Here is a 12794-nt window from a genome sequence, read left to right as displayed (position 1 = left end):
GGGTGCTGGTGGGTGCATGGGATCTTAAAAGATCCCTGCCTGCGATTTAAAGCTGTAACTTGTGTAACAGCCTGGGAACACAGAGCTGAAAGGGAGAAATGCCAACAGCAGCTCCAGCTCTTTGGGGAGGTGGAAGGGGGCAGCTGGAGAGCAGCATGCTGCTTCACACATGCAGATTTTCCAGGTAACAGAGCAGGAAACTCAAGGCCATCCCAAAGGAAAATCTGAAGCTGAAAACAAAACTCAAGACCAGGCAACAGGTTTTCAGAAGAAAGCAGTGTTTCCACCCAAACAGGCTCTTGAGACAATGCCAGGTGCAAAAAAAAAGTCTTGTGTTCACACATGGTCAATGAATTAAAACCTGGTTCCTGGCTCCTCCAAATAGAGCTGGTCACGAGGACAGTGTGGGGAGAAGCAGGATCAGACCATCCCAACATGAGGTGTGGGGTTTCTTTTTCTTTACCAGTGATGTGAATGCAATATAAAACCTTTGCTGCGTGAATCACAGCCACCAAAATGTTATAATTGCTCTCATATCAAGCAGTCGTAGAGAAAGCACAATGCTACACAGAGACATACCCATGAGAAGGGTGATAGATCATTAATGGAGGGTAAAGACAAACAGTCTGGCCCATATGCTTGAGTTTAAAAAAAAAAAAAAATCTGCTCAAATACAGCCCAGGGCTGACAAGTTTTAGTTTGGCTGGATAAAATTTAGCTTAATTTAGTGGTCTGCTCTGCAGGGAGCAAGAGCGACTGGAACAAACTGACACAGGGGAACAGGGGCTTGCAGATAAAACTGTGAAGCTGCTGGCTTGGGATCCTTTGCCTTGGAAAGCCTCGCCTGGGACATAGGGGAGAAGGGCATGGGGGCTGAGCACCTTGCAAATCTCCCCTAAGGCCGGCAGTAGCAGCTGCACAAGGTACACACTGGTCTCACTGGTCTGCCACAACATTTAGAGTGTGCTTTCACTCCGTGGTACCTGAAATAAAACCTGTCACACGAAAGCAGCACACTCTGTTTTGGCTTTACTTGACTCCTAAATGACCTTCAAGACAGTTGAATGTCAGAGATGTGGGGATGGGCCATATGGGCAGAAGAAACTGGCGGCCACATGGAGCTTCAAACAGGAGTTGATCAACTGCAGCACTGCGAGTCACTTGCTCTGTGTTCAGGTCGCTGTCATCCCTACCACTGCTGGGACGGGGTCCCTTGCCCCTGAAAAATCCCCCTTCCAGGAGGATGTGGTTCAAAAGGGGTGTGCATTTTCACTTGATATTACAGGTTTTCCTGTTCACCCGTAAAAGCTGCTCAGAGTGAAACTGGAGAGGTGACGAGTTGCTGTGGGCAAACCAGGGTACTTCTCTGGCCCTGTTTACCACCTTGCAGCCAAAGAAAAGTGAACAAAATGTCCCAAAGTGCCTGTTCAGCCTTCAAACCCTGCCTTCCAGCAAGAGGCTGAGTGCCCAACTCACCCAGAGCATCCCTGTGGACATCCCAGCCCTGCATGAGGTCTCCCTCAGGCAGCTCCTGGCCTGGCAGCTGTGTTAAAGAAACCAGCAAACTCTTTTATGGGCACTTTGGTACCTTCTTGCTCTGCTCCAAGAACACATTAGAGGGGTGAGCAGCTCCTGGCTTTTGATGCGTTTACTGAACCATCATTCACAGCCTGGAAAGCAGCACCTTCCAGCAGTCAGCCCATGTGCCATCCATGAGCCAGAAGTAACGACAGCAGAGCGATGGGGTACACAGAATACATTTACATGTTTAGCAGACCGAGTACACAAAATAAATAATTCTGTACACTCTAATTGTAATGTTACAGACTAATTACAATGGTTCGGACCTCATCCTACAAGACAGTCCTTAGTGTAAAGACAGGACTCAAAAGCCAAGTCACAGAACTGGATGCTTCTCAAAACAGCCCTGTTAGGAGACTAATGGGACACAATCAGAGTTACTTCCAAACTGTTCCAACCCAGCACCGGAAATCTGGCGACTAAAAATAACAGAAAGCGGCCAAAGACCTCCGGTCCTGAGAGCTTCCCAGGAGGTGTCTTTGCATAGTGAAAGGCAACAGGAAAACTCACAGCATCGGGTGTCCTTGCAGGAGCTGCTCGTTATTAACGCACCTTGTTGGGGCCATGGATCTCTTCCACATTCAGCAGACACAGTGCAACGTTATTTGCAACAGCAGTGAGTAGCTCGCCCATCACACACACGAGGGATCTACAGTATTACCATGCAGGAGAGGACAGTGGGAGAAGGAAAAAGTGTCATCAGGCAGGCAGCAGCCCACTGGCTCCTGTGCCTCCTCCACCACAGGGACACCGAGGGTGGAAGGTACCAAGCTCCATGATGCCATTGCCACCGCGCATCCCTGCTGCTTCACTTTTTTTTTTTTTTCCCCAAATAGTAAGGTTTTTTTTCAACTAGCACAGTAAGGCACAACTGACATGCAGGCACCTGTCTCCACAGCACCCAAGAGCTGCATTTTTAATCCAGGCTGAAAGAGGACACTGAGTGGTCAGAAAAAAGCACCAAAAACCTCCCGAGAGTGGTGCAGGCAACTTGGGTCTTGGTATATGGCACCAAGTGGCACAGGCATTGTGATATTTTTCAGGACAAAGCCGAGTTGGTGAGAGGCCAGGACACAACCACCCTCCCTGCAAATCCCAGGGCTCACACTGCTGCAGAGAACAGTTTGCAACTCCTCCAGAGAGTGTAATCCCCCTCCCAAGCCAATCTCTGTGTTGCTTTTCATAATTTAGAAAGCTAAATTAAGTCAAACAATTGAGATTTTGATTTACCTTGCCTCAAACCCTCCAAATCTTTAGCATCATCACTTAAACTAGGAATACGACCCCATGCAGTCTACTAAGAGGCCTGTAACAGCCATGCACTAGCTGTCCTAGGTTGTACAAGATCATCTTGAGCTGAGCCTGCACTGCAGGGTCCTCAAAGGGAGCCTTCTCCCACCTGCAAAGTACCATACAGATGCTTTTACCTGGCTCCAGGACTCAACACGGCTCCTGCAGAGCCAAATCCAGAGTTGCTGCCCAGCAGCTGAGTTAATGATGATTCCTATTCCAGTTTGTGCATTACATAAAAGTTGACTATATTAGTACTTCAGCCAAACACTCAGGTAGAAAACAGGACTGAGAAATGGAGCAGGGTATAAGAAAGAATGTAAGTTACAAGAGCAGAAAATATCTAACCTAAAAGAAGAAAATATCCAAATTCCAAAGAATGTAAGAGTTTGAGGGTTTATAATTTCCAAAACAAATACATAACGCAGGCCCTACACTGCAGCTGTTTTCCACATCGCTACTGAAGCCAACAGGTCAGAGCCCTTTTGTCTGGGCTTACTCTCATCACAAGGCTATAAAGCTGTCCCTCATGTATGGCTGTATGTTTCCAAGAACAACGCAGTCCAGGAATGCTATCACATCTGGATGCTATCACAATCTCAGTGTTAAACAGCACAGACTTCTGGATTGAAGGAAGGGGCGTTTCTACCATCACTGGGTTGACATGTTTGGTTTTTTAGAAGCCTGAGAAGGGTGAGAAGTAAATCAAACATGGACAAGTAATTGCTGTTTTAGCAAAATGCATAGAAAAATACATTGCATACTGAAAAATCTGGATGCAAAGCTTAACAAGTCTGTAGACCACCTAATGTTATTTCTGGAAGACCTTTTCACATTCATTTCCAATAACCCTCAAAAAAATAAAAAATCAAGGAATCAACAGGCCACATTCTTTGAAGCCATAATTCTCTCCCCCAAGAGAGCAGCCAAACTCCCACGACAAACTGATGAGACTGTTTTACACAGTACTGCTAAGTTCCAAAAGACAAACAACCATAATTCCTTCTACTCCTTAAAACTGCCTTTCCCTGAAACAGAATACACTGGGAAAAGCAACACCCTGAGCTGCTCTGTTGTGTCTCATGATAGGAGAAATTCCCAAACCTACTGCTTCCAGCCTCAGCATCTTTAGGCTTTGCTTTCTCCTAGTGTCCCCTAAGATGTCTCCCCAAGGCAGGGTGCTGGTGAGCATCTCCTTGAGACACTGGAGGGTTGACTGCACATGTCTTTTCCCCAGCATTGAGCATCCCTTCCAGTGGGGGCACATGGACTCATGCTCATCCCTGTGTGGGCTAAAAATGCTGTTCTTTGGGATCAGTATAGAAGAAAATGGTGCCACGCTGAGAAAGCTGTTGAACATCTAGGACTGCAGGTGTAGTCCGGGACCATCACTCAGCACACCAAACCCAGATTCCTCTTTGTAAGGAATTACAGAAACAGTGGGAATGTAACTAGAAGAGGGCTGTACTTGGACAAGGACATGCTACAATTTGCCACTAGGTGTCATTCCAGCTTCATTTTCATTGTATGAACAGAAGTATGGAAAACAAAAGCACTCGTTTTGCAGAGATTTGCACCCCAGCTGCAACTCAGCAATGGCCTGGAACACACATTTGTTACCTGCGTTCTCCCGGCTAATTCAGTACCAGAGGAAGTCTTTCAAAAAACCCTGTGAGCCCAATTAAGAACCACCATTAAGAGCCAAAGAAAGAGATTTAAAAATTAAACAAAAGACATTTCAGAGAGATTTTAGTTTCTAAAATCCCCAAACAAGGCACTCCTGAAAAGTGTAAACTCCTGAGGACTTGAGATAAACTGAGAGCTGAGATGCTCCTGTGGAATATATACAAAGACAGATGATCAAGATAATTCACAGTGAAGAGCTTCTTAGAGGACAGATTGAAGGCACCTGAACTACTCCTCAAAATTACAGCACTTTGCCTGTCCTCCTCACCAGACCCAGCTGAAAATGTGCCACAATTGCAAGGACAAAAGCACCTGAGGAATTGTTCTTGAGCTGGACCTTGCAATGTAGCATTTGGACCATCGCCAGTTTTCTGGACAGAGTGAAAACAGAAAGATCACTGAGGGCTCCAAGGGACACTTGGACAGAGCTCTGCTAGTCTCCTCTCTGCCCACACACGTTATTGTCTGGGTTTGTGCAAATACTGAATATAGAAAAAAGAAAGAGGGATTGAACCAAGAGTGTTGTCATCAAATGATGGAAGGAAAGCCCATAAACGTTTTCCCCATGTTTACATTGATTCTTCCATGCAAACAAAACATTGCATTTGTAAAGAGAATTAGAGTTCTTTTTCTAGAAAAGCAAAAGCGCCTTATGGGATGGACTTGGTCCTCTTTGGTGCAATTCCCTAATAGTGGGATGCCCGAGGACCACATCTCCATACCACAGAGAGGCAGGCTGCAGCTATCCAGTATTGCTCATGTATGTGATGAAGGATCCTCCCTTCTGCCAATTCACCTCCCTGGTCACAGAGTATCATCACAAAAAACTGACACTGTCAGGAACCTATATAACAACATCTCGCTTCCCAAAACATATTCCACCCCAAACTCACCGTGAGTGACATCGCTTTGAACTCTTCCTGGTGAAAAACCAATTGCTGAGAAGAGCAATAAAGCAAAAATTGTCAGAGATGAGAATATTCTTGTTCTGCTTTGTGAAGGTGGAGAAACAAGCTTGGTCAGACCAGAGCTCAAAATCCTGACCTCCTCTCCACCTTCATTTATGCCTCACAAGGGAAAGCATGAAGGAACAGTGTGGGTAGACATGTGCACATCTATGCATTTTGATGGTCTAGTGGTTAAAGGAAAGGGTCTCAGGTTCTAGAGGTCTTGGCTCAGTTCATCAGTTTGACCTCCTCTCACAGGCAAAATACCTATTTTAAGGATAAAAATGCAAGATAATCTGGGGAGGGCCATGAAAACACCCAGGAGGGAAAAGAGATCACAGTGCCTGGGTGTGATGCTCCAAACATGCAGAGGACTCTTATGAGTGACAGCTCAAAACCTGAAGCCCTCCGAGAGGAACACCCTGCCATCCCTTAACGTACAGGGGAAGAACAATTTTCCAGCTGATCCTTGTCTTAGAGTGGTTGCTGCTTCTGAAGAACTGTTTGCAGTAATATGAGAGGCACTGAACTGTTTATGAAGCAAAATGTGGCAAGTTGCCTGTTTTGTCAGAAATCACATCTAGTTTATAGTTCATGGTAACAAACCAGGGAAGACTATGTGAGAAGGTAACAGAAGCAGAAGAAATTTTTTTTGCAGTCCACAGAGCTGAAAACAACAATTTTTGGTAATTCTGCAGTATCTGTTAATGCTGATGGAAGAAAGAGTGCATGTGATATGGTAGAACAGCCACTCAGAGAAAGGGCAGCCTGCAAAGGATCCAGAGTTTTCAAAATAATATGCAAAACCATGCAAAGGATTTAGAATTCACCCCTGCTACACATACTGTCTGTCCTCAGGTTTCCTCTGGAGTATTCCCCGCTGTGCTCACAGTGGTTATGGCCCATCCCAGCTTTGGGGTGGGAAGCACATCCCTAGAAATTCCCTTTTTTCTCCCACTGAAGCTGTGCTGCTTTGCTGTTTGCTGACCAAGAGGGGCTGCAGCCAGTAGAGTTAGAGCTCCCTGGAGATGCAACTGATCGACCACTTAAAACCTTGCTGACCCTAAAACACAGCAGCACAGACATCAATCCTGGGCAGAAAGGCCATGCTCGCCAGCCCCTTGAGCTTGCACAGCCTGCATCTCCAGCCCAGAGCTAAGCAAACACTTCCCAAGTGCACAAGATGAAGCAAACCATATGGCTTCATATGAAAAGTTTCAAAAACCAGCACTCTCCTTCACTGCAGATCTTGACTCTGCTGTCACAAGAGGCCAAATCCACCCTGAGACTGTGCCATCAGTCCCACTTTGCTGCTCTAACTAGTTGGGAAGATATCTCAGCAGGCCTGCACAAAGCTCAGTTCTACAGCCCCCACCTCCCCCGAGAGGTCCTTCACAAGAGGCCCCCACATCACCCATCCAGCACAAGGAAACCTGAAAGGCAGCTTTTTCCTCCTGAATTCAACACCTGCACAAACACCTTAACAGCTCTAAGGTGTTTGTACAACGTCTCCAGGGCATTATCACTGCTGACACTCCAGGACTGGACCTCCACTACTCAAGCCCCTACCCTGATGACTATGGAGCCATTTGTGGCCATCCTGACAACTCACACCACTTAACTGTCCCAGAGCTGGGACAGCAAGACTGGGGCAGAACAGGCAAGCAAAGCAGGGGAGCCCCAGAAAATCTGCAGACAGGGAGCAAGACCTGGAACCACCGAAGTTTTGGTGAAGTGATGCAGTCGGTAACGCTAGTCTGAAGGGCACAAGACATGTAACAGGTCACAGACATGACAGGGCCACATCACAGCAAGAACAACAAACCCTGCATGGTAGGCACTGGTCTTGCTGCAAATAGTGGAAGGATAATTCAAAGGGGACAGCAAGGAACCCCCCAAAAACCTGCCTTGCCAAAGACATCTCTCTGCGTACCATGAAGTTCCTGCAGGACGATGATCCTCTTCCCACCCCTCCATCAGGAGCACCCACCCAGTCTGGATCAAAGGAACCAGACTACAGCTCCGAGCTCGCAGCACTTCAGCCTGGTTGCCAATTTGCACGGCAGCTCTCGCACAGCTTGAGTAAACCCTTGACATCATCAGGTGGATGGCAGCCCTTGGGGGAAACCTCGCAGCTTCCCAGCCGTCACGGAAAACTGCTGTCTGGCATCTCCTCAGCGCTGTATTGGGATGAGGAGCTAGCGGGCAGCACGCCAGTGAGTCAGAGCTATCCTACTTCTAACTGCATGTGACTCATACCAGCTTCACTGCAAAGGCACCACAGAGTCTGACTAAACCAGCTCAAAATTTGTGTATATATAAATTTTTAAATACATACACACACCCACACATGTATGTGCACACACACATGTGCATGTACATACACATAAAGTGATTTCTTTTTTTTTTTTTCACATGCAAGTGAGAGAGACTTAACGCTCTGGAATTAATAAATAACTATGAACAACCAAGCTCCTGGGCTACAGAAAGAGCTCTTCTCCCCACGTGGCTCCTTAATTTGTGTACTACTAGGGGCTCTGAGCTGTGCTCTGAGCCCACAACAGCTCCCCCATTTCCTGCATGACACCCCATGGCACAGCTTGCAGGGTATGATGGCCACCACAAGATTCCCTTTCCTCCGCATGGGGGGACACCTCCTTACGGATGGGGGGGACGCCTGGAGGGAAGGACGGAGTCGGGGAGGGAGGAACCTGGATGTTCCTCACTGAGTGAGTGTGCAGCAAAGGGTGCTGCACACCTACACCCCAGAGAAGACATCTGGAAAGACGCCTGGCAGGTCCCAGCCCAGTGCTCAGCCAGTGTACTGCTGCTGGTACCGCAGGTTGAGCTCTCGCAGCTCCCGTTCCCGAACCCGCCGAGACTTGTTGGATTTGGTGGAGCGGCTAGAACGGGTGGACTGCGCAGACTTGGTGCTCTGGCAGCGGGAAGACGCCCTCTTGAGTAGGTTTTGCGAGATGGAACGGTGCAGGTTCTTCATGGAGGAAGAGGCTGCCATGCTGACCACCCACGGGTGCTTCAGGGCCTGAAGGGCTGTCATCCTGTCACTGGGGTCCACCGTGAGTAGACGATCAATGAAATCCTTGGCCAGGTTGGACACACTGGGCCAGGGCTGAAATACGAAAGAGATGATTAGAATGAAACATCCCAGCACAGCTGTGCTGATTAATTAATTCCTCCCATCCCCAAAGAGTGCTTCAGGGCATTATGTTTCTTCCATTCTCTTTTTCATCCTCAAATCTTCCAAGTTGTAACCAACAATATCTGCCCAAGGAGAATGAGACAATTACTTCAAGAGACTGTTAGGGGGAGAGGCTGTATTGGTGGGAAATGTCTACACGTACATAGGTGCAGCGCAGATCCCTCCAGCAGCTGGGCTCAGACACTCAGCCTGCCCACTAGGTGACCCTGGATGCCAGTCTTCCCAGGTACCTCAAGCCTACAGACACCTATACAGGCATGTGCACACACACACACAAGCGGTCTCAGTCAACCCCCAGACTCAACCATCTCTCCAGCAGCTGGCTGGGACTTCCCTGGTCCCTCTGGTCGCCAGATCCTCTTGTGGTCTCATCCTTGTCCTTAGAGACACACACACACAGACATCCCCAGCTTCCAGGTCCCTTAACCCCTTGTCCATCTCCATCTTTGCCAGCAGTCACACGCTTGCTTGCATGCCCATGCTTGCTCCAGTTGCTACACCACGGACACACACAGGCTCCCAGACCTATGTCCCGCTCCAGCTGCTGGCCCTGAGGCCTCCCACCTCATCTTCTCATGTCATCTTCCAAAATCATACAACTATTACAAAACTATTACAATGGGATACAAAACTGTATCCCATTGAAGATCCTCCTCAATCCAAGTGAAGGTTGGGCTGTGGACAAAGCTAGGAAGAAAACTGGCAAAATTTTGCCACTTACAGTGGCAAAATCCACTGTAAGAGTGGAGTGGGGTATGGCTAGCATAAAAACCCAAGTGTCAAATGGACCCAGGCAAGAGCAGGTTTCTGCAATCACTGGGTGTTGTGGGGATCTCACCCCTCCTGAAACCACCAATACTGAATTTTTCAAGTACATGGAGACCACATCCCAAGCAGCATTAAAAAAAGCCTGAGCAGATTCATGCAATGAAGTAAAGATTTCAGTACAATAATTAAGGTCATGTACAAACACATATATGTAACTGAGTGGAAACCGCATGTGTGGTTAAAAAAATAAAAAGGCTGCTATTCTGTGTCTTTCATTCCTCTCTTCATTTGGTAAGGAAGAAAAGAACCCAGCTTTAAAGTTTATTTTAAAATTTGGGGTCCACCAACTGTACAGTCAGATATAATGCCCTTTTCTTGTGCAAAAGGTCTAAAAAAAGGTATGTCCTGATTTTTTTGACATCTGCAATTTATTGCTACCAAAAGCAATTTTCTCTTTCAAAAGACTCAAAGGCACTGGCAAGAAAGCTAATCCACGAGAGGATTTTGTAATGAAAGGCAGGATGCTCTGCAAGTTACAGCACTGCTCCCGGCCCCGGACAGTCAGTGGCATGGCCAGGAAAGATGAACTCAAGCTCTAGCTAAGGCACCGGCTACTAGGATGGTCAGGGTACAGAAAGTCTTATTTTACAAGTGATGACTAAAACGGTCTGGCTTACTCAGCTTAGCTAAAGTGGGATACATGATCACTGTCAATAACTATGCAAGAGAAGAGAGTGAAAATTATATGAACTACTTGATATAAAGAAAATACCGGTACATGAATAAAAAACTGTAAATGCTCCTGAACGTATTCAGGATAGAAATGGAAATACTTGGAGCCAGAGCGCTCAGGAAGGAAGCACAGCCTTCTCCTGTGGATCAGACACCACTTCTGTGCTTTGAAACCATGTCCAAAATCCACTCCCCTCCACGTTTCAAGAAAAAAAATCAGTTAAAAAAATTTCTTAAAATTCAAACTTTTCTGTCTACTGCTTTCAAATATAATTAGTTTGTCATGACCTGCCTTAAATCACTTTTTCTTAGCTGATGAAATGCATCTTGGCAATGAATGGTAAGAAAAAAACAGGTCCTTGTTAGAATAGAACAGGGACGATCTTTGATCAGAGACTCATTAAAGTGTTCTTTATAAAGAGGATAAATAAAATAGCAAAAAACCTTTTCAAATGTAGCAAAAACTACAATAAAGGTTACAATTGCAATTGAACACACTAGTCTGTTTTGCAGAACTATACATGCTTTGAAGAGCTCAGCCTTTATGCTATTTATAACAACAGAACCAAAAAGCCAAATCTGCCTCTGCCACAGGGAGATACAAATCGCATTTCAAGCCTATAGATTTTCTACCAGACTTCTGGATAAGGTGTTTCCTTTGTTAAATAACAGCAAAGGGAATCAACCTGCAGGGTTTAGTCTTTATTAGCATAATCTCAGATAATACCAGGGTCGTACCATATGTCAATTGGCAGGTCAACACATCACCCTCCTTTTAAACTCCGGATCTCCAGTTACAGATGACCTTTGGGTTCTCTCTTCCATAGACAGATCCAAATGAAACCCAGCAACAAGAGGTTTTGCCTTCACTTTTACCAAGGTTGCCTTCAAAAACTTTTAAAAAACTATTTTCTGTAGCTTTTTTTTAAAGACTCATTTAAGTTATCAGCTATTCATACAGTTAAAATCACAAATTCACCGTTACCTGTCTACACCCCGTTAACCTCCAATCACTTCCTTCTTTGTCCTCCTAGCAGACAGAGAGCTCACCCCATTCTGTTTTCTTCATAGAGGACTCATTTTCCACTCTCCAAATAATGCTAATGAAATGTCTAAGCTAACAATATGTCTACTCAATTTACTGACTATTTACTAATAACTCAAAGTGATATTAAATGCTGGTGACAATTCTACTCTCCTTGCAATTATAACTTTTAAAGAACTCTTTACTACAATCTTCATTACTGTTACCAGCAATTGAGGTGACTTAGATACCTTGAAACAGCTTTTGTCCCACTCATATTAAGAAAACACATTCACATGACTCCAACCTTATTGTTTTTCATGGGGAATTTCTTCCCATCTATCTAAAATCTTTTACCTTTCTGAATATTGTCCCTCATAGAGATACAGTCATGCCAGGATCTCCATCCTCTCTTTTTTACCTAAATCCAAAGAGATGCAAGAGATGCACTCAAATGAAAAATACTTGAGGACTAACACAACAATACTTTTCTTGGAAATACATCTTCAGGACATGCAGGAGAGCATTATTTCCTCTTGCAGTTGTTAGTAACTGCACAGATCTGGAACTTGCAGCAACCAGAGAGCTATTTTGCCATTCAGATGCATTCAAACTTCAGTCAACCGATGGCTACCCAACACAGAGCAGGAGATTCTGGTGGGTGAAATGAGCCTCTAAACACCAGGAACAATATTACTTCAATAATTTCAAGTCATATTAAAAGATGGCAAATGTGATAATTTAGAATTTGAAGAAATCCATGAAGAACATATCAGTCTGAAGACCTAGAAACTGTGAATACATCACCAGCCTAAGCCTTAAGAGGCCTGTGCATTGCAGCAGTCCAGTTTAATGAAATCTAAAGAAGAATAAACTCCAAACAAAAGCAAATTGGATTTCTCATTACTCCAATTACTTTAGTTTCACCACAAACATTGAATATGGAGTACTTGCAATTAGATTTTTCTTCTGGTCAGCAAACACGAATCAGTTTATTGATCTGTTTATGCAGCTGGAGGTTTCATTTGCTGCACTATACGCATCTTTGGTTTTACTTCATTGAAGCCTTTTCTTTAAAAATAGGTAAGGCTAGGTCCTACTGAAGCACTGAGTGGAATGAAGTTAGCAATTTTCAACCCCAGTCCCTGGAGAAATGTATCCACTCTCTAGAAACCTTGCATCAGTTGGCAAAACAGCAGTTTTAACTTAGCAACACCCCAGGAACCCTCCCGATGAATACTGCAAGGCAGCAGCACGAGCTTATGTAAGAGCTGAGGAAGGCTGACACTGGTGTGTTTGGGGAACACCAGGAAGGATACGTGTGCAGGACACAAGGTGCACTCACACAACAGGACTGAAGCGATCTAGAGGAGATTTTGCCCCTCTGCTTCTCTGAGGAGAAAGAGAATGGCTTGGGAGGAAAATGCTCCCATCCAGTGGCCATGAAACATTGCATCAGCTAAACCCCATCAGATAGCTTTGCCTTTAATCTCACAGCTGCAATAACAAATTCCTCTCTTTTGTGGCACAAAAATGCCACAAAAAT

General features: G+C 45.4%; 1 protein-coding gene across 2 annotated transcripts in view; it reads right to left on the bottom strand.

Annotated features, from left to right (window-relative positions):
* Positions 1-228: 228 nt before the first annotated feature.
* Positions 229-12794, bottom strand: part of PSKH1 (protein serine kinase H1) — a 40259-nt gene continuing 27693 nt past the window's right edge. For both annotated transcript variants that reach the window (XM_072873250.1, XM_072873251.1), the window contains exon 4: positions 229-8634. In XM_072873250.1, coding sequence (XP_072729351.1) covers positions 8317-8634 — 318 coding nt within the window. In that variant the 3' untranslated portion in view covers positions 229-8316. The remainder of the gene's footprint in view (positions 8635-12794) is intronic.

Source organism: Ciconia boyciana, chromosome 9 (genome assembly GCF_034638445.1).
Source record: "Ciconia boyciana chromosome 9, ASM3463844v1, whole genome shotgun sequence".
NCBI lineage: Eukaryota > Metazoa > Chordata > Aves > Ciconiiformes > Ciconiidae > Ciconia > Ciconia boyciana.
The sequence above is the reverse complement of the archived record's forward strand: the minus strand, read 5'-3'. Positions and strand labels throughout refer to the sequence as shown.